The 27,604-nt window shown below is 42.9% G+C and overlaps 1 protein-coding gene across 1 annotated transcript in view; it reads right to left on the bottom strand.

Moving 5' to 3' along the window:
* The window catches only part of KCNH5 (potassium voltage-gated channel subfamily H member 5), a 140,051-nt gene extending 124,855 nt beyond the window's left edge, over positions 1-15,196 (bottom strand). The window contains exons 1-4 of the mRNA XM_005417944.2: positions 15,178-15,196; positions 14,481-14,604; positions 7,019-7,125; positions 2,508-2,636 (exon numbers count right to left, since the gene is read on the bottom strand). Of these exons, the coding sequence (XP_005418001.2) occupies positions 2,508-2,636; positions 7,019-7,125; positions 14,481-14,604; positions 15,178-15,196 (379 nt within the window). The remainder of the gene's footprint in view (positions 1-2,507; positions 2,637-7,018; positions 7,126-14,480; positions 14,605-15,177) is intronic.
* Positions 15,197-27,604: the final 12,408 nt, after the last annotated feature.

Genomic DNA, 27,604 nt, shown 5'->3' with positions numbered 1-27,604 from the left:
AATTTTTTATCTCAAATTTACTGCTCCCATAAGTAACACACAGTAACTCATCTGCACCATAGTTACTTATGTATTATGTATTGCATGGTCCTGGCAGAATTTCTTAAGAAATATCCTTCTTTTAAAAAGGAAAAAATAAAAGTAGCCTTTTCAATGGCAAATGCCAGCACTCAGCAGCAGCATTTTATTGAAACCCTTTCCCACAAGACTTTAAAAATTCTCTGCTAAATTTTAACGTGTATGTTTACCAATCTCATAATTCAAAAAGGAAGTGGCCTGGCAGCTTCTAAGCACATTGTAATGTGATCTGCAGGGACAATGAATTATGCATCTCTCATAGCACCATGTCTGACACGAAACCACTATGATCCCAGTGCCGTGGGATCCCAGAGACCCACACAGCTGAGACACACAGGGTGATGCAACAGTGCTGTTTTCCCACCCCTGTAGTAAAGTGCTGCAAATATTTGAGTATGTTTTCCTTATATCAAGGGTGCAAAAGACAAGCTTTAATTTATACAGAAGCAGAAGAAAAATCGGGTCAGTGGTTTGTGATGATGAGGTTTGTTGGAGGAACAGATCAATGCTCTTCAATGCTCTAACCAAAGCAGATTCTTAAGGCTCCAATTCTGCGCTTTAAAGAAATGTGGGAAATGTGGCTGCACTGCCTCTGCAATGTTCTGGTTGAGTTTTGAGGGTTTTAGAGTATGACTTTGACAGAAGCAAGGGCTCTTTAGACATAGAGTCAAGCCACTTTGGCTTCTGAGGGCTATATTTTGTGATGTCCATCATTAATACCTGGCATTTTAATTAATGGTGTTCTCCAATGCAGCACACAAGTCATGCATTTCACTGCTACTGCTCTTTCCCATAGGAACATATATTCCTGTTCTGGATGCCACATGGGTTCCGCTCCTCCTCAGCACAAGATGGGGAGGGGAAGAGCTCAGCCCCTGGAGCACATCCCTGCTTCCCTGGGGAAGGCAGCAGAGTCTGAATCTCCCAGGCTGAGAATCCAAAGGAAGCAACATTCATCATTTATGCATTTGAGAGCCACCTTCAGTATATTTTCTCTGTCCTGCTGCAGTCCAACACTTCTCAGTGCAATTCAGTCCTGTGGGAAGTGGGGCAGAGCTGGGAAAAAGGGGGGATTTTGGAGCTGGCTCCATGTGAGGTACATCTTGGTTCCCCCAGAAAGCATCAAATAGGGAACCTTACAAGAGGATTCTTGCAAAGACTGGCTTTTTCCTTGATGAGCTCACCCTATGTATTACATACACTGCAGCAAGGAGACAGTCCCACGCCTTCAGATACCCATAAAGTCCTTTTAATTAACTGACATTTACCCTAAAAAACTCTGATTCTTTCCAGGCAGAAGAATTCCACATTATAGAGCATAAAGTGAAATACAGAACATTTGCAGTTTGCTAGCTAAATTGTACAGGCAATAAAGTTTATGATGGCTGAGAAGGTATTCCTATATCAGGATCTTATAATTTTATGGATAATACTCTCTAGACAAAAAAAACCCTGTCATATTTAGTGTTAGCTTGGAGGGGAGCCTTTCATTTTAAGTCTGCCTTTATAAACTGACTTTTCAGTTATCCAAACACTTGCAAAAAGTGCTGTCTAGATATTAAGAAGCTGTTTGCATTCAAATGACACCAACTTTTTATCCTAAAGAAGATGGCTTAGAGCACACCAGCTCCAAGTGAGATATCAAACCTTCTTCAAGCATGAAGGGAAAAACATAGTAAAGAATTAATCATCAGGAGGCAACTTCCAAGAGATGTGGATAATGTCCTTCTTTATGCAAGCATGCATTGTTTCACCCAAAGCAATACACATGTAAACCTGACACAAGACACGTGTTTTGTAACTAAAGCAGGGGATGGTGCTGTCAGATCCTCAGTACCTTTCCCCACAAATTTCTCCTGCAAGGCTGCAGGCCTGGCCAGGAGCTGTTCAGTGACAAGAGCATTCCAACAAAATCCTGCCCTGCAGCTGATAAGTAACAAGCACAATGCCCACTGCCATGCAGTCATCACTCCTCAGCAGTAATAAATGACTCAAGCAGGATGTCTCACATTTCACCTCCAAGAGGGAAGAAATACCAGCATCTCATCACAAGGAGCTGGAATTATTTCTTTCCTGAAAAGATGACACCTGTCCCGTAACAGAAAGATCTCCCAAAACAGCACAGCATTCAAACGACTCAAAACTGTGTAATTTTTAGAAAGTGCCTGCTATAGTGATGAAGAAGTGAATTACAAAGAAAAATAGAGGCTTGTGACTATAGAAAACCATTGGTAGGGAATTTCCACTCATGATAACTTATCTTTTTTTTTTCTTTAATAATTTAGGAGAGTGGCATTGAAACTCTGACAGGTCACAAAACATTTCCTCAGTTCAAGACAGATCACAGACATGACACGTCCCTGTGACAGGTCTGAGCTCAAGCATTTACTTCTATCCTTCACAAAAATAATAATGTATTTCATGTTTACCTTTTGTTGAATCATCTTCGATCGGTTGCTTGAATAAAGTGATATCCTTAAAAGTGCACAAGAACAAAACCACTTTTTCATGCTCATTTCTTATAGGTGCAATTTGCATGTAGAACCACACTGGGGTTCCTGGAGCAGAGAAAAAAAAGTGACATTGGAATGTGGTGTAGCACAAACTACCCCCAACCCATAACATTTACACACTATTAAAACACACACATAGTTTAGCTGTGTACCTCAATATTTCTGCATTTTTCAGAGTTTTTAATTTTACTTCCTCCAAGGAAAACAACATATTCCCATTTTTACAGCTTCATTAATCTAACTAGATGATCACAGAGACAGAAGGCTATATAAAAATTTATTCTGAAATAAAATACATTGTTCTTCCCCTCTTGCTCTTGTTTTGTCCCAGCATGTTGCACAAACTGAGGTCTGAAATGTAGAAAGGTGAGAAAAAATCAGGTGGATGGCATCTTTGATTCCCTCTTTACATAATATGGAGCTATCAAATCCAAAAATGATGGAATATACTGTGAATTGCTCCAAATTTTATATAACTACATTATTTAAGAGGACCTGAGTTGGACTCTCAATATCATATCAGGACAAATCAGATTTGATTTCTTTTTTTGTGTTTCAGGTCACACCTCCACCTCCTCACTGCCCTGCCCAGGGCAGCACTCTCCCAGCACAATTATTTCTACTTAACTTCTGAAATGAAACCAAGTATTTTTCAAATCCTACCACCTACCAAATAAACAGCCAAAAAGAGCCCTTGGTTTTGGAGTGGCCAGCTTGGCTTTTAGTAAATCCCAGAGAGCTCCTGCAGGTGCTCAGGAGCTGCAGCTTCCAGGCTGACACACACATGGCAGTGCCCTACACAATGCAGGTGTGCTCCACAAGGGGTGAAATCCTACAACAGTGGAGCAATTTTCTTAGAAAACCCTGTTCCCCTGCAGGGCTGGGAGGGTCAGATGTTCTCCATCCAGCAGAGCTCTGTGTCCCTCCCTCCCAAACGAGCACCTACGCACGCTGCACCATAAATGCCTTCACAGCCAGATAATTACCTCTGGGATTTGATGTGCTTTCAGCCAGTTGACAGAATGGCTTTTCTCCTGAGCTGCCTGAGAGCTGACACATTGACACAAGCCTCTTGCCCACTGTTATCCCCCATGGGCACTGCTGCCCCCCCCAGATCTCCTCTGATGCACCAGGTCCGGGAGCTGTGCCAGGAGCTGCAAGCACAGGTCCCAGAGGGCAGAGAAAACCATTTGGGCTAGGATTACTGTGGGGAAGGTTAAAACCCACAAGGGTTTATTGAAATTCAACCCAGATTAAACCAGTAACTCACTACCAGTAAACTGGAGAAGTGGGAGAGATGTGGGACTGCTTTTTGTGATAATTCCAAAGCTATTATGCTGATTACTTGATTATCTTAATTCCCAGTTGCTAACCCAAGACAAAAGACTTTTCATAACTACTAAAACAGAGTGCTGCAGCTTTCTGGAGAAGTAATTTGCACTCATACCTGGGATTCCATTGGTACCCTTGGAGATAAAAGCAAGTAGGCAAAACACCCTGCACCCTGCAAGGGTGCTGACAAAAATCAAAGACAGAGGCAAGGTGGCTACTGGTGTAGAAGCAGCAAAATGAGGAAAAGCAGGCAAAGAGGTTTCCTGAGTATTACCATATAGATATTCATATATAGAGATATAGAGAGAGGCATGCATATGCATATACATACATATATATATATATGTAGGCATGCCTAATGTGGATGGTGAATAGTTGTGTGGGCAGAGGTAAGGACTGTATAATAAGGGAATGCAGCAAAGCAGAAGAGAGTTGTAGCAAGCTTTCAAGTCTTGAAGCTGGAAGCTACAAGCTGGGTTAGAACACCAAGGGGAGTGGTGAAGGCAGCAGTCAAACAGATGCTGCAAGAGAACATCAGCCCTTAAAGATCATCTCTAACACAGCAAAGAAGGATGGGAAAACAACCTGAAAATCTCAAAATCTCCCTCTGCCAGAAGCAAAAGGGAATGGGTAAGGGAAAAAAACCCAAAACAAAACAAAACAAAAAAAAATCCACAATGTGCCACATTATCAAAAATACACAGCACACCTGGACCTAAAGTTTAAAAATGTGGGTGGGAGGGTGCTCTGAAGGCACTGCAAGCCTCATGTAGGTGATGTAGGTGATAAACACAAGCCCTTCCACAGAGTAACCACCTACACTCTGCAGAAGTACATTCATACCAACAGATAACTAATCTTTATTTCCTTCTCTGCTCCAGTTTCCAGCCTGGAGGATTAGCAGGCAGTGTCTTCCTAAGGACCATCTTCCACAAGGCTCAGAGAATGACAAATGGAAGGAAACCCTGAGCACAGCAGCTCAGGGTGACACAGCCCAGAGTGAGCCTGTTAGCATCAGTGAGGGGTTGAGGTTCTGGGCTTTGGGTGATGGAGAAGAAAGCTGACAACAGATGTTATGGATGGGAAGTGACTCAAGCCCAGAGAGGAATACTGAGTAATTTTCCATAAAGTCCTTCTGTAATCCTGCATAATTTATGGAAAATGTAGGCTTGGAGATCTGGGCAAAGGTGAAGATTTTATTAAGGCAACTGCAGCTCAATAAATCTCTGCAGCATCATCAAGCTCCAGCAGACAATCCACAACCCAAAGCAAAAAGCATCTGCCTTGTTACAGGAAAGTCACCAAGAGAAGACTTTTCTCTTCTTATACATAAATAAAATAGGAAGGAATAAAATTCAGGCCCATTCTACAGCAAGAGCTAAGAGCAGTATTTACTAAGAGAAGCCAGGGTTGGAGAGAGCACAGGGTCTCTGGGATCCACTCTGGAAATCACATGGACAGAGGGCATGGCAGTGCTGGGCACCATCACTGGCAAAGATACCCAACATGAGACTGTCCCAGGGGATTCCCCTGATGTGAGGGGGCATCCAGGTGACCTGGAATGCACAGGAAACAGGAAGAGAAGCAGAAGATCTGTGGAACAGACACGTCCATATGCTTAGGAACCGAAAAGAGGTCATTTGGAGGGCTCCCCTGGGCACCTGCAGGAACAGGTGGACTTCAGAGCTGCTCTGGCTTCTCCCTTTAATTAACATGTTGGCTAAAATGCCTTGATGCAGGCAGAACTGAGAACTCTACAGGCAATTCCTGCTATTTTAGTGCCCACACAGGAAGATTGAGTCTAAAAAGGGAAAACAGAGGTAAAGCATAAGAGGAGGTGTCCAGGACGCTCCAATGTCATGAAAGGTTTGGGTGAGTTTGCAGTGAAATGGGGCAGTCAGGCACAGGGAGCTCTTTCCTGAGGCACAACATTCCCTTCCCTCAGCCACAAGCATGCAGGGAAAAGCTCTGCCAGTCCCATGACAGCATCAAAGGCAAAACTCTGGCAATCCCATGTCAGCACCCAAGGCAAAGCTCTGGCAATCCCATGTCAGCATCAAAGCCCACTCAGGAGAAGCACAGCCTCAGATTCTGGGCTCCAGGCAGGTGAACCAGCGGGAAAGATCCCCAGCCCCACAGCACCTGCACCCTGTACTGAGAGCCAAACTGAGGAGAACATCTCCATCAGGATTGGTCTTGGGCTGCTCTTGGCCACCAATCCTGTCACCTGGACTAATTCTGTGCAGATAGAGGAACCAGATTTTCTGGAGCACCTTTAATCTGGGTTTTGGCTTTCTGTCTTGGAAGATGGTCTGTGCTAGTGAAGGACGCTGCTCATTTCCACTGACAACAACAGGAACCACAACCACCAGCTCAGCAGATCTGTCCACCATGCACAAGTCCAGCAGGAGGCCACACAACAGCACAGGCTGTGCTCAGAATGTGCTCGAAGTCAACAAGCCAGTACTGCCCAGGACAGAAAATGTGGCTGGAATGGCTCGTGGCTCAGACAAAATGAAGAAAATCTCCGGTTCTGGCAACTTCCTGCAAACCCAATGCCACCAAGAAGGAACAGAGGCCCTGAATCTCATTGAGCCATGGAAGTCCCTGGTTTTCTAACTAATCCCTGGGCTATGTGCCAGCTTAGTGCTCCCCCCAGAGCTGGCACGTGTTGGTTTACACACACAGAGGCATCTCAACACCACCAGGAGCAGCCACTCCACAACCAGGGCCTGGCTTCTCACTTGTGGAGACATGGGGGAGTTTCCTGAGGGATGTGGGGGAACCTCATTCAGCATTTCTTTTCACTTAACCCAGTCAGTTTCCCTTCAGGGAAACAATCCTCAAAACTAAATATATTTTTGAAAGAAGGAGTCAGACTAGAGACAGCAGGGAACAACTACTATTCTTGGCAATCTGAATGCTTGGCCTGAAAAGAGAGATCTCTTCCTGAGCTGTGGCAACCAAAATGCCTGTTTCTTCTCCAAATCTTGCCCCAAATTTACCCATATGTCAAAATGAAAATTTCTTTCAGTCCATTACATGCTTTCAATATGCTTTATCACTCCCAGCGCCACACACACATATATACATACTGTTTTTCTTGTAGAGGAGAATTTCAAAGCAGTTTGACTCATAGTTGTCGAAAGTCTGTCTGACTTTTTCAATGGTCTTCTTGTCTGTCAGTTCACCATACATAAAACTGAAAAAAGAAAAAAATTCTCTTTTTTTCTAGACAAGCAACAACATTGTTACAGTCACCCTAAATAGCAAAAGCATTAAAGATGCTATGAACTGTCATTTACCAAGGTTTAATTATGATTTACACCCCATTTAAATATTTAAGAGTGTCACAAGGACACCTACAATAGCGAGTAACCATGACCACCTTCTTACTGCAAATAAATCCAACATAATGCTTCATTAAGTGCTTTACTGAGTATATCTTTAAGCATAAAAGGTTAGAAAAAGAGCTGACAGCTTATGAAACCATTATCACCACAGCTGCAGGCCATGGCAGTATTCCTGTCAAAACAGAGAAAATTGAACAAAACCTCTAAAATCTCCCAAATTTTGTTCAATCCTCCTGAAAATCCTTCTGGAGGAGGGATGTAAGCTACTACAGGTAAAGGCTGTTGGCCGAACCAATGGATGCAAATCTAATCTTGTCAAGATGCATCTGGGACAATATGATAATTGGAATTCTTTAACTAAATACCAATCCAAATAGAGGTAGGATTTAAACAGTGAGGAGCAATGACTGCAATGTGTAGCTATGTCTGCACTACTATCAGACAACCAAATTCATCCTCATTTTCCTTACTGTATACTGCATTTCTTTAATAGCTCAGTGGAAAATACTAAAAAGCTTTTGGAGACTCATCCCTCTCCAGGCTGAGAATATAAAAATGTAATTTTAACTTTGCTATTTCTTGCCACGTAAGCATCTCATCTTTGCATTCTTTTCCAGGTCAGACCTCCAGCTGGTGTAAGCAAACCCAACCCCCTGACCTTGCTTTTGACAGCCTTTGTAAGGAAACAGCCAGGCTTTTATTGTCATTCTCCCCTGGATTAAAAATAAGTGAAGGCTGCTCTGTGCAAATTCTCAATTAGAGGCCTGAAAGAAAATGGAACATCAGATAAAAGCTTCTAGACACTTGGATGAATATACTTTTAATTGATCAGACTTTTTTCCCCCCTCATTCTCTTAGTTCACAAACAGTTTGAGCCTCAGCTGAAACCCACAACAGAAAACCCTGAGAATATGAAAGGGAAAAGCTATCAGTGCCTCTGTGGTTTCAGTGCAGCTTCTCTTATTGATCAACAGACCTCCAAAGGTTCAATAAACATTTATTTTATGTCTACTGCTCTGAAAGAAACAATAAAACAACACAGTGGTTAGAGGCTCAGCAAGCATTAAAGTACTCAATGAAGGCCAGACCATGAATCTTCTCCCTTCACAGCCAGCCCAGGGAAGCAATGGAGCTGCTCCCACAACAGAGTGGTGCCAGGCTGTAGCATTCACATTCTCTGAAAAAATCCCTTCACCCAGGATTTTTCTCCTGGGAAGCTGAGAAGCTTCAGAGAAAAGGAAAACAATTCGCATCTCATTTGCTTCTCCTGTGTTGTGCTCATGCGGAATGTGTTTGGAGATTGTTTACCCACAGGTGATTGTTTCAGTGGATTCTGGTGTTTTGGCTCATTGGCCAATCAGGGCCAAGCTGTGTCGGGACTCTGGAAAGAGTCATGAGTTTTCATTATTTTTAGCATTTAGCAAGTATCCTTTCTGTATCCTTTAGTATAGCATAGTATTCTTTAATATAATATAGTATTATAAAGTAATAAATTAGCCTTCTGAGAACATGGGAGTCAGATTCATCATTCCTGTGTTCATTGGGGCATTTCCCTGCAAATACAATGCCTGGTCTGGGCGACAGAGGCATCAGAGTGGCTGCAACATCTGAGTGTCACTACAGCTGCCTCTCCACTGGTCACACAGGCACAGGCATTGATTAGATGGGGTATTGGGAAAAACATCACTGAAAGGGTGGCCAGGCACTGCAGCAGGCTGCCCAGGAATGCTGTGGGATCACCAACCCTGGATGTGTTCAGAAAACACGAGGATGTGGCTGTGTGGTGAAGGTGGCAGTGCTGGGGTAGTGTCACCTTTGGGACAGCAAAGGAGGTGCCACCAGAGGAGCTGACAGCAGGAAATGGTTTTACCCAGGCACAAGGCTTCAGTAATGCCCTGATTGTCATTAACATGCACAGGTGTCTCGAGGACATGCAGAACACAGCCTACTGCTGCTTTTCAAATGACCTGCCTTTCCCCATTTATACCTGTTATACCCTTATACAGGAGAGGACAACAAAAAGAGTTTGATATTTTCAATTTTTTTTTAATCTACGCCTTTTTTAATGCTCTGATGCATCTCTTTTTTGTTTTCTTGAAACGTAAAACAATGTTTCTCATAGTGCCGAAGGAAAAAATAGCAAGAATTTGTTGAGTGCTTGATTTTACATCATTTATAATACAGAAAGTCATCACTAATTAGTGTTAAAATGACAAATCATACTTGATGATGAGAGGTGGACGATACCAGTTAGTGCTGCAGAACATGATCAATCAACTTTATGTTTTAAGTTACAAGCAGCTTATTGTTGCAGTAAACTTGTAATGCTCAAATCTCATATTATATTCACACATAAAGAGACATTTTAAAGGCTTCTGGAACAATAAAAACATTTTTCAGAAGGCAATTTTTAACAGCACCAAAGGAACCTCAGAACCTTTTACTGCATGAGTTATATAAGATTTTGCTTATCGCAAGTTTAATTTAATTTAGTCTGTCCTATTTTGTACACATGCAGGGACTCCTACTTCTTTAGTCAATCACTCTGTCTTTTTCTGCCTTCTCTTTTTTTTTGTTATTTTGTGCTTGTCAAATGCCTTGAGTGCAAACTGTACAAGACATAAATATCAAAACCACTCTGCTACTGGGAATCTTACTACATAGAAAACACACTTATCAAAGAGAAGCAAGACTTGCTGAGGTACACAGAGAGAGGAACAATCTTAGATATTTTCTCCACCTCTAAAACAGACCAGTTGTCATTTAGGATGCCTGGGCTCCCACCTTCCTGTTAAAGCATCTCTTGGCACAGAAAAGCCTCAAAGTCTGAAGGTTCACATTGTGCTGCTCTCTCCTTTGCCAGGATGCAGAGCAGCAGCATCAGAGCAGGTCTGGGTTTGCAGGGCAGCTGCAGCTCTTTGAGAGGAATTATCCAGGACAGAGGAAAAGTGAAGCACAGAAGGCATCCAACCCTACACCAAATTTACAGCTCTTCTCATCCAAAAGCAGTCAGGGCATCAATTACAGGAGACAAACACCCACACAGCAGGAACAGCAAATACAGATACACATCTGTACACATTTAGCTTCAAAACTCTGCAAGGTGAAGAGCAGACACCACTGGCACTGCAAGGACACAAAACTTAGGCCACAGAGGTGCCACCCCAGCACCAAATCTACCCTTCTTCAAGTCCATCTGTACCCACCATGCACAATCCCATTTCTTTGAGTGGGAATTTTGCCATTAGCTTCACTACAGCCAGGATTTCCCTCGCAGCTGGTTTTTAATCCCACCTGTCAGGGCAGTAAATCAAAACAAGGCAGGGCAGAGATGCTGACCAAGTGTTCCAAGGGGAACACTGGCTATGAAAATCTCATGTGCAGGGAAAGGCAAGCAGAGCAAAGCCTGGAGCGAATGCCAAGTGCCAAATGCCAGGGTAGGTCCATTAAAGGATTCCTGCTCTTCCAGAGGCATGATGAAATCACAGAGCTTAGCTGATAAGCAGCAATACTTAGAGAACACTGATATAACTTGCAGCATTAAACTGCATTTCAGTGTTTTACAACCGTTTATTCTTTCATGAAGACACACATGGTCATGTCTGAGGACAACTGGGCACAGTGATTTTCCTGGATGCTGGCTGACCTACACCTCCGGGCAGGGCTTTTTTTGGTTAAATGGAGGTTAGAGGTGTCTCAGTCACACATGAACCCTGTTCCTCCTGGACTGTCAGCTCATTTTCACCTGGCACAGCAGAGAAAAAGTTCTTCCACCTAAAAATTCTCTGCATTTTAGCTCTCACTTATACAAATTATTCTATATATCAGCCCAAGCTACACATGCAGTTTTGAGTGCCACATGAGCTCGGAAAGAAGAGATATCCACTCCCATCACCCACTATAGCCTGACTCCTATGTACAATGTGCTTTTTATATAGTGCCTGTGAAACTAAGGAGACTGGCACCCATACTGAGGGATTTCTAAGTGATTTTCCTGTCACTGAGCATACTGTCGCTGATTAAAAAGATGAGAGAAGTACAAATTCAAAGGAATTACCAGCCTGTCACAGGACTAACTCATTGCCTGAGCTGGAGCAAAACTCACACCTCCAGTGCCTTCAGCTGATCCACCTCTCCCTGTGATCTGTATCAGGGAAGACCATCTAAGACTTAAAATCACAGAATCACAGAATTATTTAGGTTGCAAAGGACCTTTAAGATCATAAAATCTAACTGCTAACCCAACACTGCCACATCCATCACTAAATCATGTCCATGAGTGCCACACCTACACAGCACATGAACAGTCCCAATGCAGGGGATGGGGTGGGAAAGAGAATATAGTGAATTCTCATTGGACTACCAGGAGAAAAGTATGGCTGAAAGAGGATTTTGAAGCATTTACAGCCCAAGGCCAATTGACCAACCATTGCAATATTTATAAATTGTCCTTTATCACACTCATGATCAGTAATAAAAACAACTTGGATCAGGGGCTAGATATACATTGTTTGTATCTGTATATTTAATTTAGTTGGATTTTTGGCATTGAAAAGCAGACCCTTCCAAAGGAGGTGGCACCATAGCACTCTTAGCCCAAAGCACTTGTCTTAGAGCAGTAAAACAAACCCTCCATATAAATCCAATTTGATATATAATGTAACATATTCTGGGCATAACATAGCAAAACTGGACTGGGAGCTTGACTCAGAAAATACTGTAAATAATAGCCCCAGATATCAAAAAAAGTTCCAATAACATTCTGCTGAGTAGTCTAAGCAGAACCATTGGCCTTTAATACCAATCATCTCTGTATCTCTCATCAGAGAGCAGCTCCAGCTGCTCTGGAGGTGGCATGTTCCATTGTTACCTACCCTGAAAATCTGCCCAGCTCTCACTTAATCCAAAATCTGTCCAGCACCTACAGCTCTGGAATGTCTCCTAGAAAGTTAGAAACATCTCTCTGCTCATGTAACTCATAGAATCCCCGAATGGTTTGGGTTGGAAGGGACCTTACAGAACATCTTGTTCCAACCCCCTGCCATGGGCAGGGACACCTTCCACCAGATCAGTTTGCTCAAAACTCCATCCAAGCCGTCCAAGAGCCAGACACAACAGTGCTGGTCATGCCTTGAGTGTAGAGAGGGCTCCCCTCAAAATCCAGAAGTGGGTGTCTAGAATGAAGGTGAAAGAAAAAAACAATCTTTGCTACCAATTCCATTTTCCACAGTAATTCCTCCTCGATTTGTACGATTCACCTCAATGACCTGTTTGAATGTGCTCAAAACAGGATCCTTATAAATGGTAACACGAGATTATCACAAATCACAGTAAGCACCCAGACGGAACAAACCTTTTGGTCCCCTCAATATTTGAAGCACACATCCATCATTATCAGACGGGTATTGCTAAACCTTCCCTTCCTCAACAATTTCCTACAATCCCATTCTGTTTTTGTAATTATTTTAATGTGCACAGGCTATAAAAGCACTGGCTCACAGCAAACACAGTTCAATACAGAGGATGGCAGAGAGCAAAGGGGAAAGTGCGTCTGTATCTCCAGAGCAGCTGGGATCAGGCTGTTTCCTTCAGCCCCACAGAGTGTATTGACTCTGTTGCTACTGTGTGAATGAATATTTGATTTCAACAGCACATGCCCATATCCTGCCTCTCTTGCCCCTGAGAGGACATCTGGCTGCACAGAGCAATTCCAGATCTTGCTTCCTCCTCTTCCCTGCAGATGAGAGCAGTGTCCACACACCAGTGTGGCATTCACATTCTCTGAAAAAATTCCTTTGCCCAGGGTTTTTCTCCTGGAAAGCTGAAAGGCAGCAAAAGAGGCCTCGGAGAAAAGGAAAACAATTCTTATCTCATTTGCTTCTCCTGTGTTGTGCTCATGTGGAATGTGTTTGGAGATTGTTTACCCACAGGTGATTGTTCCATTGGATTCTTGTGTTAGTTGTTTTCACACTTTGGCCAATCAGGGCCAAACTGTGTCAGGACTCTGGAAAGAGTCACGAGTTTTCATTATTAGCTTTTTAGCCTTCTGTAAGTATCCTTTCTGTATTCTTTAGTATAGAATAGTATAGTATTCTTTAATATAATATAGTATGATAAATAATAAATTAGCCTTCTGAGAACACGGAGTCAGATGCATCACTCCTGCCTTTGTCGGGGCACCTTGTTTACAATAAACAGCAGCTGCTGCTTTATGGAGGAAGCAGTGGCTGCTATCCAGGGACAGGCTCCCTGCCCACCCTGCCCCTCCCAGCTGAAGCATCAGCTGATCACCAGTGTATGGCAGCATCATCTCCCAGAAATCATCGCTGCAGATCACAGAATCACAGAACGGTTTGGCTTGAAAGGGACCTTAAAGATCCAAACCCCCTGACATGGGCAGGGACACCTTCCACTAGACCAGATTGCTCCAAGCTCCGTCCAGCCTGGCCTTGAACACTTCCAAATATTCCATCCTCTGTCCCCAGTGCCTGGAACTGGTCAGTCCCTGGAGGCAGAGAGGGAAAACCTACACAAACTTGTATCTCAGCCCTCCCTTCTTGCATTTGTCCCTCGCTTGCTTTGCTACACACACATTCAAACACCTCAGGGAGCCAGTCCTTCCCCAAAAGCATCTCTTTCTAAAGGAGGCAGCAGGCACAGCTCAAATGCACATCCAGCCACAAATCACAGCTGCTGGCTCCTGGAAGACCACCAGTAAAAGAAAAAAGGCATAAAGCTGCAATGCTTAGAGTAAATATATCAGCAGCCTAATCACTCTCTTGGGAATAAAGATGCACTTTATGCATTACTGGGCTCTGTGTATGCTTAATAATAGGGGCCAGCGTGGGCTGCAGAAGAGCCCACTGCCTCCTGGCATGTAACAGCAGAACTCAGAACAATCTAGCAAAAGTGCCTTTGAACTATATTACCTAAAATCCCACTCTCTTTACTGGATGATTAGCTAGAGTATATTCCCACCAATACTAGCCAGGATAAATTTCAAAGTGCTTTATCGTGTTCTGTATAAGGTGTGAGTTGTATAAATTCTGTATCAGTTTCATTTAAATCCTGTTTTAAGACTTCAACACCTGCAAAACAATGCCTTTCTTACCTCAATCCTTTCTCCCAAACCCTCACCATTCCTCCCAGCAGATTAAAAGTTTCCAAGTGCACCATGGGGCAGCAAAAAAGGCCATGGGCATACCTGCAGGTGCTGCTCTTCTGCATGACGTCAGCTCGGTGGTATCCAGAGAGTTTGCAAAATCCGTCATTACTGTAAACTACGGGCCAGTCCACAATCTGGGCATTTCCCAACAAGAAACTGGATTCTGAAAAGGACAAAGAGCACAAGGGAGAAAAGGGCTGCTGTCAGTGGCAAAGTACAGAGAAATCCTGCTTGTGTTAAACAGCAGACGCAGAGTTATTTGTGACAGGAATGTCTACCTTGGCATTTCAGAGGGAAATCCAAGTGGACATCTGAAAAGAATTTGTGATCAAACAGAATAACTGTATGATAATAATCATAATCCTGGTAATGCAAGGAGCTTCCTACACCACAAAACACCAATATAAGCCCCAACTCCTTAACAATTTAGAAAGCATTCATTTATTCACCACATCTGGGCAAGACAGCATGTTTTAGTTTTATTTGATACATATCTTGAAAGCAACATTAAATTAACGTGCAAACTGAGTTTTAAATGCTGAATAGTATCCGTGCCCAAAGCTGATAATGACTCTTTTGCTTGAGAAGGAATTTTTTCTTCCTGGCAGGTCTGAGTCTGTTTTGCAGGACACAGCCAGCATCCCTGGAATGAGGGAGAGTGTCAGGTGACACTGGGGAAAGCAGATGTTTTAAAATTGTAGTCCATGGTAATCTTTATTGTTTTCTTTATTTTTACTGTTAGTTTTCAATTTCATTTTGACTACAGCTATGGAACTATATGGTCCCATTCACTGGTGCTAAAAAGCTATTAAAATGTAACTATTAACAATCATTGCTGCATAAAAATTACAGGAAATGTTCCTTTCAGCAGTTCTTGGGGGAGAAAAAAGGGATATTTTTACAAATTTTCCTCATAATAGCCAAAGAATGGTTATGACAACAACAGACATTTACTCAGGTGTGCATACTGATCTAAACATAAAAGTGACACTGAGTTTGCATGAGCTACACATCCCCTACTCAGAATGTTTATAACTGTGACTGGATTGTACATTCTGCAAATATTATTCTATTGGATAAGGAACATGTATTTTAAAAAACAGTAATTCTATCTTTTTTCTTTATAAGCATGAATTTTGGAAAAAAAATAATCTGGAGATTATTGGATTTTCACAGAAAAGCAGATTTTAAAATATTTAAAAGCCAACCAATGTGGGAAATAGAAGTATAGATTTTGTGAAATCTGCTTTTACACTCAAGGCATTTATTCAGATCCATCACAAATAGTCTTTAAGCCCAAATGTCAACTTTAAAAATTTGCTTTCCTGCCCAGAAAGATGCTCTCGTTACAAACAGCAGAAGACACAGAGTAAAACCTGAGCATTATATAAAATATCCCTGGATTCCACCAGCTCAAACCCCTGGGAACAAAGGGTTTGCTGGAGCTCATCCCACTGTACTGGCATTCCCCCCACACCTGCATGTCCACTGATGTCTAAAGATTTTTTACCTTTTTATATATTTTCATATATTTTTAGCCTTGTAGATTTTTAATACAAGTATACTGTCTAGTGCTTTTCCTGCCCTTTCTCATAATAAGCTAACCCTTTTCTACCACATTCTCGAAATTCTGTTTAACCTTATACTTAAGGAGAGAATTTCTAATAAGGACATTTTGTTTTCCACAAGAACCTAACAGATATAACAAGAAAATAGGGCAAAGAAGCCCCGGGAGCAACTCCAAAGGGCTGGCCCAAGGGTGGGTTACTGGGGTAACTGATTTCCTATTGGATGTACTGGCCAGACACACTAATTAATTAACCTTAAAAAAATGGTGAAAATCCTTTTTTACGTGTGCACAGAGCCGTATTTGCGCACTGTATTTAGCAGTTTTCATTAAAGAGTTGGTTTTTATCTTACCACTTTAACAGCGTTGCAATGTTTTTTCCTTTTGTCATTAAGCAGCACCTCCAGTTTGGAAAAGGGGAGACACCCCCAACCCCCCAAACCTGGGCTGTCCCCATGGCTGCCACCCCATCACCACCACAATCCAGAAGCTGGAGATGCTGGGAGCATCAGCAATTCTGAATTTCCCACCCCACAGGTGGGAAAAGGCTGCAATTTAAATTTGGAAAGATTGTCTTTCTAGAACCATCTCTGGCCAAAATTCCGCTCACACACTCTCAGGCTCTCTAGCTGGTCAGAGTGACCCCAAGAAGGGTTGGAAAGTCTCTTTTCCCAGCCCAGTGCTTGAAGAAGGAGTCAGAGCTCTTTATTTCTCGGTCTCAAGGTTGTTTATTGTTCCTTATCTATAAAATATTTCCTCCTGCCCAGCTGAGCTCTGTCCAGCAGGACAGTCGAGGCACTCTGCCTGCCCCCAGGGCAGTGTTATGTCTTTATACTAAAAACTACATGTACAATATTTACAATTACTTCCCAATACCTATCACCTGTGTTAGACAGTGAGCTTCTACTCTAAACCAATCTAAAAGTGCCAACATCACAGCAAAATATGGAGGCCAAGAAGAAGGAGAAAGGCTGGACACGCCCAGATCCCTCCATCTTGCCTCCTAAACCCCCATTCTAAAAACCCCAAAATCTACTTTTTCACCTTGTAATAAATTCACTATCATTCTACTAAAGCTGTCATGGCTTGCAGATCTTCATCTAAGGTTAGTAACTTGCTCCATGGGTCATAATCAAACCCACAGGCATCTTGGGCTCTGTGCCAGGGTCTCTGAGCCCCCTGGCAGGGGTCTTGGCTGCTCAGGACAGCCAGAGGGATGTCCTGGGTCCTGACAACACACCTCAACACAAAGGGCATAGCCTGGTGGTGATGCACTTAGGGGTGCTCTGCACATCCCTGATCTCCCCAGAGGGCCACAGTCCAATAGCAGACAACCCTCCTGCAAAGCCTTCCCAGCCTCACACATGAACTCAGTCGGGTATTCCCACCACGTCACTGTTGCAGGACACAGAGCACACAGCAGAAGATACGTGGTGCAGCCAGATAAATAGCATTTAATGGTTGTTTTCTATGGATTTTATACTACTTTGCACCTGAGGGTCTCAAAATATTTGATAAGGCATTCAACAAACAGATCAAATCCACAAGAAACTTGGGAGAGGAAAAAATGTAAAGCCAAGCTATTGACAAATTGTTGTGGGTCTGTTTTTCTTTTAAATTCCATAAAATTCGAGGTAAAAAAGACACTAGAAACATCTTGGTAGATATTAGTATTTTTAATTTTTAAGGTTAGATCAGATCCATAATATTCATATTAGAAATTTGACCAGATTTTAGACGGTGTTTTCTCTTGTCCCCTTGAATTTTGCTTTACTTAATTGACTTCTTTTTTTTACCCTTGTCTCCTAAGCAAGCAAAGCTCATTCATCCATGCTCAGCACAGGAATATGAATCATAGAATCTTTTAGGTTTGAAAAGACCTCCAAGATTATTGAGCCCAACTGTAAATTCAGCACTGCCAGGTCCATTACCAATATGTGTGTGTGTGTGTGTGTGTGTGTGTGTGTGTGTGTGTGTGTAAAATTCCAGTTGAAGGAAGATCTTAAATCAATCTTTGCCTCTTGTTAGGGACCAATAAATCCAAGTGCAGGCACAAATCCACAGGAATCCACGTTTCATTAATGCTGCTGCTCACTGAGCAACTTGATAAAATTGAAGGAAGAGCAGGTCAGTGTCTGACCCTCCAGTTTTATTGGGTACCCAAATCTCAGTATTCACACAACCCTCTGTATTTAACCTACCTTATATTTTATCACGAGTCATTATTTTCTTCAACCAGGACATAATTAATTCTTCCCTCTTCCTACAGCTACAAATCATAACTCCATGCAGATTTAATTCTACATGAGCCAGTCCATACCCAGCTGTAAAAATCCAAACTGTGTACTGGATGACAGGACATTGTGAGAGAACCTCTCTGGTTTTGACCATAATTTTATAAAATCATGTTATCACCACTAACTATTCATTGAAAGTCCATTTCTGCAGTTCCCTCCAATGAGGGTGGATCCACAGCCAGTTCTGGACTAAATCCTGCATGCCTGACTTTCCTATTCCCACAGTTCAGATTCATGATTTCCTGGCTAAGAAAGGTCATCACAGTTGTGTCTTCGATTATTATTTCCACAAGTCTACGGCAAATTCCACTCTGTCCAATTTCCAGCTGCCTGAACCAGGTGTAAGAGACAAGGGCTGGAAAAAACCTCATTTTATCTCTATCCAGTTGCCACAGGGCAGCCAAAAATGGAGGTGTTCAGACTCCTTTCATGGGAGAGGCAACTTCTCCTTCCCTGCTCGAGTCTTTGACAGATAAAAGGGGTGGTTTAGACTCTCTTCAGAAGAAAAAGGAGCCAACAAAAGGTCTGGAAATGGCAGGGTGATGGGCATGGCAGCAGCACTGGGATCTCCATAGCCATATTCCTGTCAAAGCCAATAGACAAGAACTACATTCTGCAACAAGTCTTTTGAGAGAATATGTTATATTGGAGGTATTCTCAAGAACAAGTGTTTCTTAAGAGAGTTTAGTTACTTATAACTGGGCGTCACTGAATCCAGCCACTACACCTACACCAGAACACATGACTTTACTTTAATTGTGTCACAACTTCATGGAAAGATCACAGCAGGGATTGCCAAGGACAGCCAAAGTTATGAATGGCAGGGCACAAATACAGCTGATATCACCTGTAAGGTGCTGTGAACCAAAACCTGTGCAATATCCCTGCTGTGCCCAGAAAGGAAAATCTCTCTCTGTGAAGCTCCCAATCTCACAAGTATTTTTCTACAGAAGCTGGGGCTTCCCCACTGGTCAGAGAGACACTGGTGACTGCTGAAAGCAGGACAGCAACTCTGACAGCCTCTGTCTGATCCAGCATGTGGTGAAACTACAGGAAACTGGGTTACAGATGACCATGGTATGGTATCTCAAACTCTGAAAACACTTACATGCAGCTAATTTCAAAACTCACATGATGATTATCCCAAAATCCCTGGTGATGGGTTCATCCTTCTTGGATTTCTCCAATGCACTGCAAGTGCACGTCCACTTCCCATTTCCTTACAGATAAAAGGCCAATTTTTATTATTTCTAAGCTTGTCTTGATGTCAATTTTTATGATTTATAAGCCTGTCTTGATGTCATTGCCTCCACCAACCAACTTCTTCACCCATTCCCCTTTGTGATGCACTGTAGGGAGCCCAAATCACAGCTCTGTAGGTTGTGCATGCTCCTTGACTGGACACCTCTGAACACCAGTGTCTGTCTGTCTGTCTATAAGGAAAGCAGGGTCTGCCAGCAGATTCATCTGTCTCCGAGTTGCCAGATTCCTCTCAGGAAGGCAGCAGGCTTTTTATTAACTAACATAACTCTCCTATTTGCAAGGTTTAATGCTGATGGCAAGGAAACAGGGTATTAGAGGCATACCGTCAGCAAAACTTCACGTTGGAAAGCACAGTTGAGGAAAACAATTTTTTAAAAGGCACTGCATTTGCTGTTGCCACGATTTTATTTTGTAAAAAAGGCTCTTTTGTATAAAGGCAGCCTATGCTGTAGAGCAGCAAGCTTTTAATCTTACTCTATCTTGCAGTAGCTGGCACTCAACACGGTGCTGAGCCTTGTGTTTGTTATTAAAACAAAATAAAAAGACCACAGCGTGCAAGCAATTTTTTTAACTAAAAAATGCCTAAAGCAGTGTAAAATTCTTGTTATGTAATGACAGGAGAACAAGAACAGCTAAATCATTCCAGGAGATATGCTTAACCAAGTGAGAAACATTGTCTCTAATCATCTTTTCTCAAGAACGCTTGGGTACCACTTGCAACCAAAATTGTTTAAATCACCATTTTTGAGAATTCCCTCTCTTCTCAAGGAAACTGGCAACTGACCTTTTTTTAGAAAGGTCACCACTGAAAAGATGTTCTAAAGAAAATAAAGTAGTAGCAAAACACAAACAATAATAATGATTATAATAACAAAAAGCAGCAGCGTTTTCATGTAGGAGCAAATTCCTACCTCTGTCAACTTTACACAGAGCTGTCCTTCAGAAATACCACCCTTCCACTGCACAGCAAAAGCAGCTCAGACCTCATGGGGGCTGGGAAATATCTGGAATTTGCCTTTTTTTTTCTCTCATATAAAAGCCCCAAACCCCTTCAACTGCTGTCAGTTGATTCTCTTCAAATCTACACAGGGTCAGCAAATTGCTGCAGACTTGTTTAGATCATCTTGGAAAGGGTGCACTCAGGATGGGGTGTAATAAAAAAAGGTCTCTTTTTGAATTTTCTTAGCTTTCCTGAGCGAGTTCTGGCCCTGACAATCCGTGGTGTTGTCTGTGCTGACTCCAACCATGTGCTCCAGATGTGCTGCATCCCCATGGAATACAGAGGAAGATCCTAAACCTTCTTGGAGGGGCACAGCCCTCTGAAATCTGCCTCAACAGGCACCAACATCCCTCCAGCTCTGGGGCTGGCTGCAGACAAACCTCTGCTCTTGAAGCATAACCTCCACCAGCACTTTGTACTCCTGTCTGTAAAACCACAGTGCTGTTTCCTAACAAAGCTATAATTTCCCCAGTGTCTTTAAAGCATGCAAAACATCAGTGTCATCCAATTTACCCAGTACATTAAGTGTTGCTTGCCTGAAAAAAAAACCAAAAAACCTCTCAAAGGACTGATTCTTTACGTCACCTTTCTGTGCCAGTGTTGTCTTTATTTAATGCTCATATTAGGAAGATGCAGAGGGCCAAACTCAGAGCAAGGTGTGATCACACTGACTGTGCTGAAATTATCCACTTCCTGCCTCAAAACCGTGCTCCTCAAATAAAACAGAAGATGAATAATCCAGCCCTGGCTGAAATATTAAATCCACATGTAAGCCACTCAGCTGGGAACACAGCAGCCTTCAGCAACTGAGCAAGCGAGCTCAAGAAGAAAAATTAGACCCTGCCTGAAATTTACCTCCTCGAAAGTCAGAAAATTCACTGCAGTCATTTGGAATGTGGAAGCCCACAAACAGCCCCTGCCTTTCCTGTGGCACATCACTGACCCCAGGAAGAGCTCTGAGGCAGTAAGGACATGAGAGGATCTCTATGATATACCTGAAAAATGACATTTCATACAATTCTGATCACAGTTTCTCCCCCACCCATCCATTTATCCTAGAATTAAACTAACCCTCACCTATCCCACTTATCATCTAAATGCCACTGCTGAATCTGCTCTCTATTAAAATTATGCAGAACACAACACAGATGTACTGGGACTAAATTCAAACTGGAGGATGTTGTAGCTCTCACTCAAGGCACACAGGCACCCTCAGGGAGAAGCAGAATCCAGATTTCCAGTTTACACAAATGAAAGTGCTGCCTTCCCATTCCCAGAGGAGAAAATTGTGGTACCAGGAGCTCTTCAGACGCAGGGCTCCTCTTGCAAACACTGAGCCCGCAGCGAGTCCTGGCTGCAGTTCCACAGAGCCTGGCTGCTTCTCAGAAAAAACCTGTTTGGGCAGAAAATCGGCTGCACCCCCTGTGCTCTCCAGGGGCTGGAGCAAAGCTTTCCACAGGACTGATCCCAGAACCCCTCCTGGGTGGGGAGTCAGGCCCTTGGGATAGCCAGGGCTTAGCAGTTCCAATAGCCAGTCCCCTGAGTGTGCTGATTAAACAAGTATTGTCCTTTTTTTTTTATCTGAAAAGCAGATTATTAGAGTTCCAACTCCAAAAATCTTCTATTATTTAATGTTATCAAATCAGAAAATCCTATTTCCTTCAGCTATCCAAGAGAATAACTTAAAATCCCAGTTTACCACCAGACAGCACCCTGTAAAACAGGCTAATTAAATGTATTTCCACTTCCTGAGATTATTCTTTGGCTGCAAACTCTTTCCAAGTGCAACAAGAAAACCTGAATGTTTCCTTAAAAAAAAAAAATCATCAATTTAATTATTTTTCTTCTCTCAGGTTTCAACATTAACCTGGGAATGCAGCAACTCTTGCAGTGACCTCTTGTGGCAAGTGCTCAGCAGCTCTCAAACTTCCCCCAAAAAGAGAGGATGGAAACCTTACCCACCAAGTACAGAATAAAAGATAAGAAAGTAATATAAGAAAAATATTACAAAAATAAGAAAAGAGAAAGGAGGGAAGGAGGGAAGGAAGGAAGGAAGGAAGGAAGGAAGGAAGGAAGGAAGGAAGGAAGGAAGGAAGGAAGGAAGGACAGTGATACAATTTGAAATAAAACCAGCTGATCATATCTCAAGAAAATCCAGCTTTTCCTTTCGCTAACAACATTACATTCTTTAAGTTTCTAAATTAATAAAATGGCACAGAGCTTCCATAACTATTTTTAAAAGTAAAAATAAACACTTTAGACCATACAGAACTCCCCCAATTTCAGCAGCAGCAAACAGAGATGCCTAATCTGTCGGTGCTCAGCGAGCCCACTTGAAAAGCAAGGAAAACAGGGTGTCTGCAATTGCAAACCCCTCACATATGTCATCTAGTAATGCTTGCCAGTGTAAAAATCCACTTTGCATTGATTTACGTGTCAGCAAGCTCCCTGCAGTCACAGAAACTGCAGAAGGAGCCCTGTGCCTTCGAATGCCAAAGAAAACCCCAATGACATGAGCACCTTGGTAATCCCTTCTTTAACTCCTGAGCTGAACTGGAGGATGGAAACTTTCACCCCACAGTGCATCCTGCTTTCATGCAGGGATTTGGGGAACTGCTGAGCCCTGCATTTTTCTCAGAGGATCCCAAGTGACAGACATCCACTAAACTTGAAGTACTTTGCTTTAAAGAACTTTCTCTGTGCAGCATGTGTGATTTAATTGGTGCCAGATGAAAATGAAGCTTGTTTTAATATAGGGGAGAGAAGCCCACGTGCATCACATCCCACATCCCTGCCTGGAAGACGGGAACCCTACACAGCAAGTAAGAACAGAAGAGCCAAGAGACACTTATTTTATCTGTAATACCAGTGGAATAAAAATTTTAAATTGTCTTACTGATACAGATGTGACACTTGTTTCTCCCTCCTTTCCAGGTAACCTGCCTTGACAAAAATCACCTGTGAACAGAGCTGATCCTTCCACCCGCCAGTCACAGGGACCCAGCAGGGCATAAAGGTCTGTGTAAAGGAACTGCTTTTTAGGAACATAGCATAATGCTGAAAAAGGCCAGGAATAAAATTATAGCTTCATTAAAACTCATGCTGAAATTCCCATGTAAGCCTTAGAGAGCCAAAATTTCATCCCAGTGTCAAAATGCATTTGTGAAAGACCCACTTTCATGAGGAAGCTTCTAAGAGTTATTGCAACAGAAACAATATCCAATAATGATGACTCTTATCATATAGATAAGATTATATAGTTTTTCACTAAATTCATCCCCTCTTCCAGACTGTCAGCAGTCTTTATTGCAGATTGCTGCCAAATCCCAGACTCACCCTTTCCATAAATTCATGCTCTACCATAAAAGCAGATTATGCCATTAACATACACTTAATTTTTCTGCTGACAGAATTTGTGAAAGCAAGACAAAACTTGCATGGCTCAACTTGCTAGATGACTCTGCCCATGGGACAGGTCCATAAATCCCAGCCCAGATCTAGAGACTTGCCCAATTCTGTACCCTCTGCACTTGCACAGCGCTGAGCGGGGGTCAGTATCACTCAGAGCTCTGACTGCACTGAAGAAGTGAACAACAATATCAGTAATAACAGGCACAGCCTGCTGAGAACATCTTGGGAGAGAACATTGCCCTTAGGATGGTCCTTATTAAACATCCCAAATACTAATGGCAGTAAAAGGCAGTCACCTTAATGTGATTTAGCCCAGTGCTCTCACAAAACACCTTTCAGCTCAGCAAAACACCTGGTGCTCTTCAGATCTAGGGCACAGCCAAGGCTGGAGCGAGGTCGTATCAATCTTTGTGAGCCTCAGATAAGCCTCAATGTATTTCCACTGTGCTTTAAAAGAAGAAAGGAAAAAAAAAGATTGCAGGGAGTGCACTGAGATTACCCTGAAGACAGGGCTGCTTGTCCCTTTCCCCAGGCACAGCAGCCCTAAGGACAGAGGGCTCTCCCCGTGGGCTTTGGCTCTCCTCAAATGGACCTCAGCTGTGGTGAGGGCAAAGACCCTGCAAAGCAGAGGCTTCCATGCACCCCCCATGCTTTGGGAAGGACCTGCAGCCTGTGATGGTGCCCAAACACCAACCTTCAACACTGACCTAAAACACTTCACAAGCTCCAAGGTGTAAAGCTGTCTCCAAAGGAGACGTTGTTCCCTCTCCATCACATCGTTGTTTACCTCTCCATCACTCTGATAGAAGCTCCATCCTTCCCAAACACCCTGGCATGGAGAGGAGCATCCAGCAGGGCAGCCCAGCTCTCCCAGTCTCCCACACAGAGGGTAAAGAGCTTTGGTCACCGTTTCATGGCCACCCTGGCCACAGCCACCCCGTTCCTTTCTGCTCGGCTCCTTGGTGCTTTGCTCATGGCTGCACACTGTGAGGGCTTCTCCCACAATTTTAACCTGATGAGCAGCCAAAGATGAGGTAAAAAGGAAGGGTTCTCGACATTGCTAAAGAGAAAATGCCCAAATAATGCTGAAAATCTAATATATGATTGCTTTTAACACCAGGCTAGACACCACACCAAGCCTGCACACCGTGTTCCTGCTACACCTGCTCCCAGTCCTGACTTTCCACATTTTAAAATTATTACAATTTTGTCTATAAATTTTGTTATTAGGATCCATCTCTGGTAACTCTGAGTAATTTGTCTCCATCAACACTTCATTTTGAAGCCATTGCTTCTATTTCACCTGAAGAAGAGCCTATCTGCTGAAATACCTGCCTGATTTTTTCCAGCAGTACCCGAAGCCTAACAGAAGTTATTATCCGTACCTACAAACCTTCTCTTGGTTGTTAAGAAAAGATTTATGATCAAGAAGTGCAATGGGATCGCATAAATGTGACAAATCTCAAAAGAGAATGTTCCTGAACCAGGAACGGTGACAGAAAGGCTTTTGGGGAGAACGCTGAAGATGTATTTTAAAAAACAATCATCAGTCTTCCCTTCATCCCATTCCTCAAATTGTCAATGAAAAATCCCTTGGAACTTGGTGAATCTAAGTCTAAAAACAAACCCAGCAGACCAAATCCTTGTCTTCTTCCGAGCACTGGCAGGAGATACTTGAACCAGATTTGCTCCACTGTATGCTATTAAGTTTGGATTAAACAGTACTGAATCCAATGAAAATTACTATTTCTATAAAGGATAATTAAGGCTATGTCCTGGATGACAAAAATAAGAACTAAATCATGTTTCAGCTCACAACACTGACAACTTACATGAGTTAAGTACGAATTCCCAATCTACTTTCCTCTTTGTGTCCAACAGGGAAGATTTACCTCTCTAGTGAACACCATGCTTAGACATCATCAGTGGCACAGAAAAAGCAGAATGAATGACCAGATCAGCATGATTTATGCTCCTAAATTAAACCAGGTTAAAAACTGGAGGGGATCCATGCTTTTAAAGTATAATGTTCAAAAGCCTTCTGAGCTTTTCCAATTTTTGATGTCTCAAAGCTTTACTGAGCTTTCACCAGGGAGGATCTGGGATTTAATTAGAGCATGATACAAAACCATGGCATTCCCAAACCATGCTCCCAGCCCTACCACTGACATGCTGCAGGACCAAGGGAAATCAGCTGTGATGCCCCAAGCCCCCATTCACACCACAATTTCATGAACAGGTTGAGAAAACCTCTGCATGTCCTCTTCCACAAGGAGCTGTGAAGTGTAATTAAATTCCACCCAACACTTTGAAAACACAGAGGGAAAGTGCTATATAAATGCCTATTAATTAAGCCTGCATTTAATATTCTGGGAAATAAATACACTATTGTGGGAAAGCAGCTCTTGGAGATCGGGCAGCTACAGGGCTTGACAGGGAGTCAGCTGCAGACCACAGAACTGACAACACAACAGGGAGGAAGCCCCCCAAAAACAGCTTAATACAAAGCTGGCATTTTAACACACAACATTTTAAAACAAATTCCAACTCCTCATCCCACTCCTGCTCATGAGGAAAATCCATGAATCACCAGTTCACTACCCACTGTCCAAATCACTCCAAGCCAGCACACCAGACCACACTGGTGTGACTGAGAGGTACATCCACCACTGTGCAATATGGAAAGGTGGAAAGAAACATTTTTCAGCACAATTTCACAACCTACTGGTGTCTTGATTAATACTAAATGTAGTAATTCTTCTCTATGCTCTGCTCTGCTCACCTTTCCCACTCCTGTTCCCAGGTGTATGCTGGCCCAGCAATGCTTCCCCATGGCAGCATCACCCTAAACCTGGGCTGACCAAGGAGTTATCTTTTAGCAAAACCCAAAATCAAGTTCTCCTACATTTGTGCAAACACTCCTATGTCTCAGTAGTTCTGTGCCAGTGCAAAAACTACATTAAAAAATGAATGTAACTAGCACTGGACTTGCCTAAAGCAGCAGCTACACCAGCACACCCAAAGAGACAGTGGGCTGCAAACACATCGTAACTTTAATGGAGCTGTGTACAGTGCTCTTGATCAGAGCTTTGCACTAGAACGGATGAAATTAACTCCGGCAGCAAGGAATAACTGGATGCCAGAGTCCTGAACTAGCCCTGTAAATATTCACCTAACAGAGGAGCCGTAAATGACCAAGTGCAGACAGTTCTTAACCCATTTGCTCAGCCACAGGATTGCCATCATCCAAACCACAGGCACTCCCTCACCGCTTTCCCGGCACCTTCGCCACAGACTTCAAAGTGCCACAGAATTGCAAAAAAACTTTGAGCCCCCTGAATGGAAATAGTTGTAAGCCCTAATTATTACAAAACTAAAGAACAAGAAAAAAATATTTAAAAATTTAAAGACCCTATGAGCGAAGAGGATAAATAGATAATCGTAAAAGAGAAGAAGGTTCGAATTGGCAGCAGCGATTGCGATGTGAGAAGTGCGGGGAGACAGGGCAAGGACCGCGAGGGGATGCTCCGGAGGGGACGAGCGGATCGCGTTCCTTGAAGGCACCGCTTTGGCACGGACCCACCGGCGCGGCAGCGCCGGAGGGGCCGAGGGGTGGAGGGGGGGG

Source organism: Geospiza fortis, unplaced genomic scaffold (assembly GCF_000277835.1).
Source record: "Geospiza fortis unplaced genomic scaffold, GeoFor_1.0 scaffold23, whole genome shotgun sequence".
NCBI classification, from domain to species: domain Eukaryota; kingdom Metazoa; phylum Chordata; class Aves; order Passeriformes; family Thraupidae; genus Geospiza; species Geospiza fortis.
The sequence above is the reverse complement of the archived record's forward strand: the minus strand, read 5'-3'. Positions and strand labels throughout refer to the sequence as shown.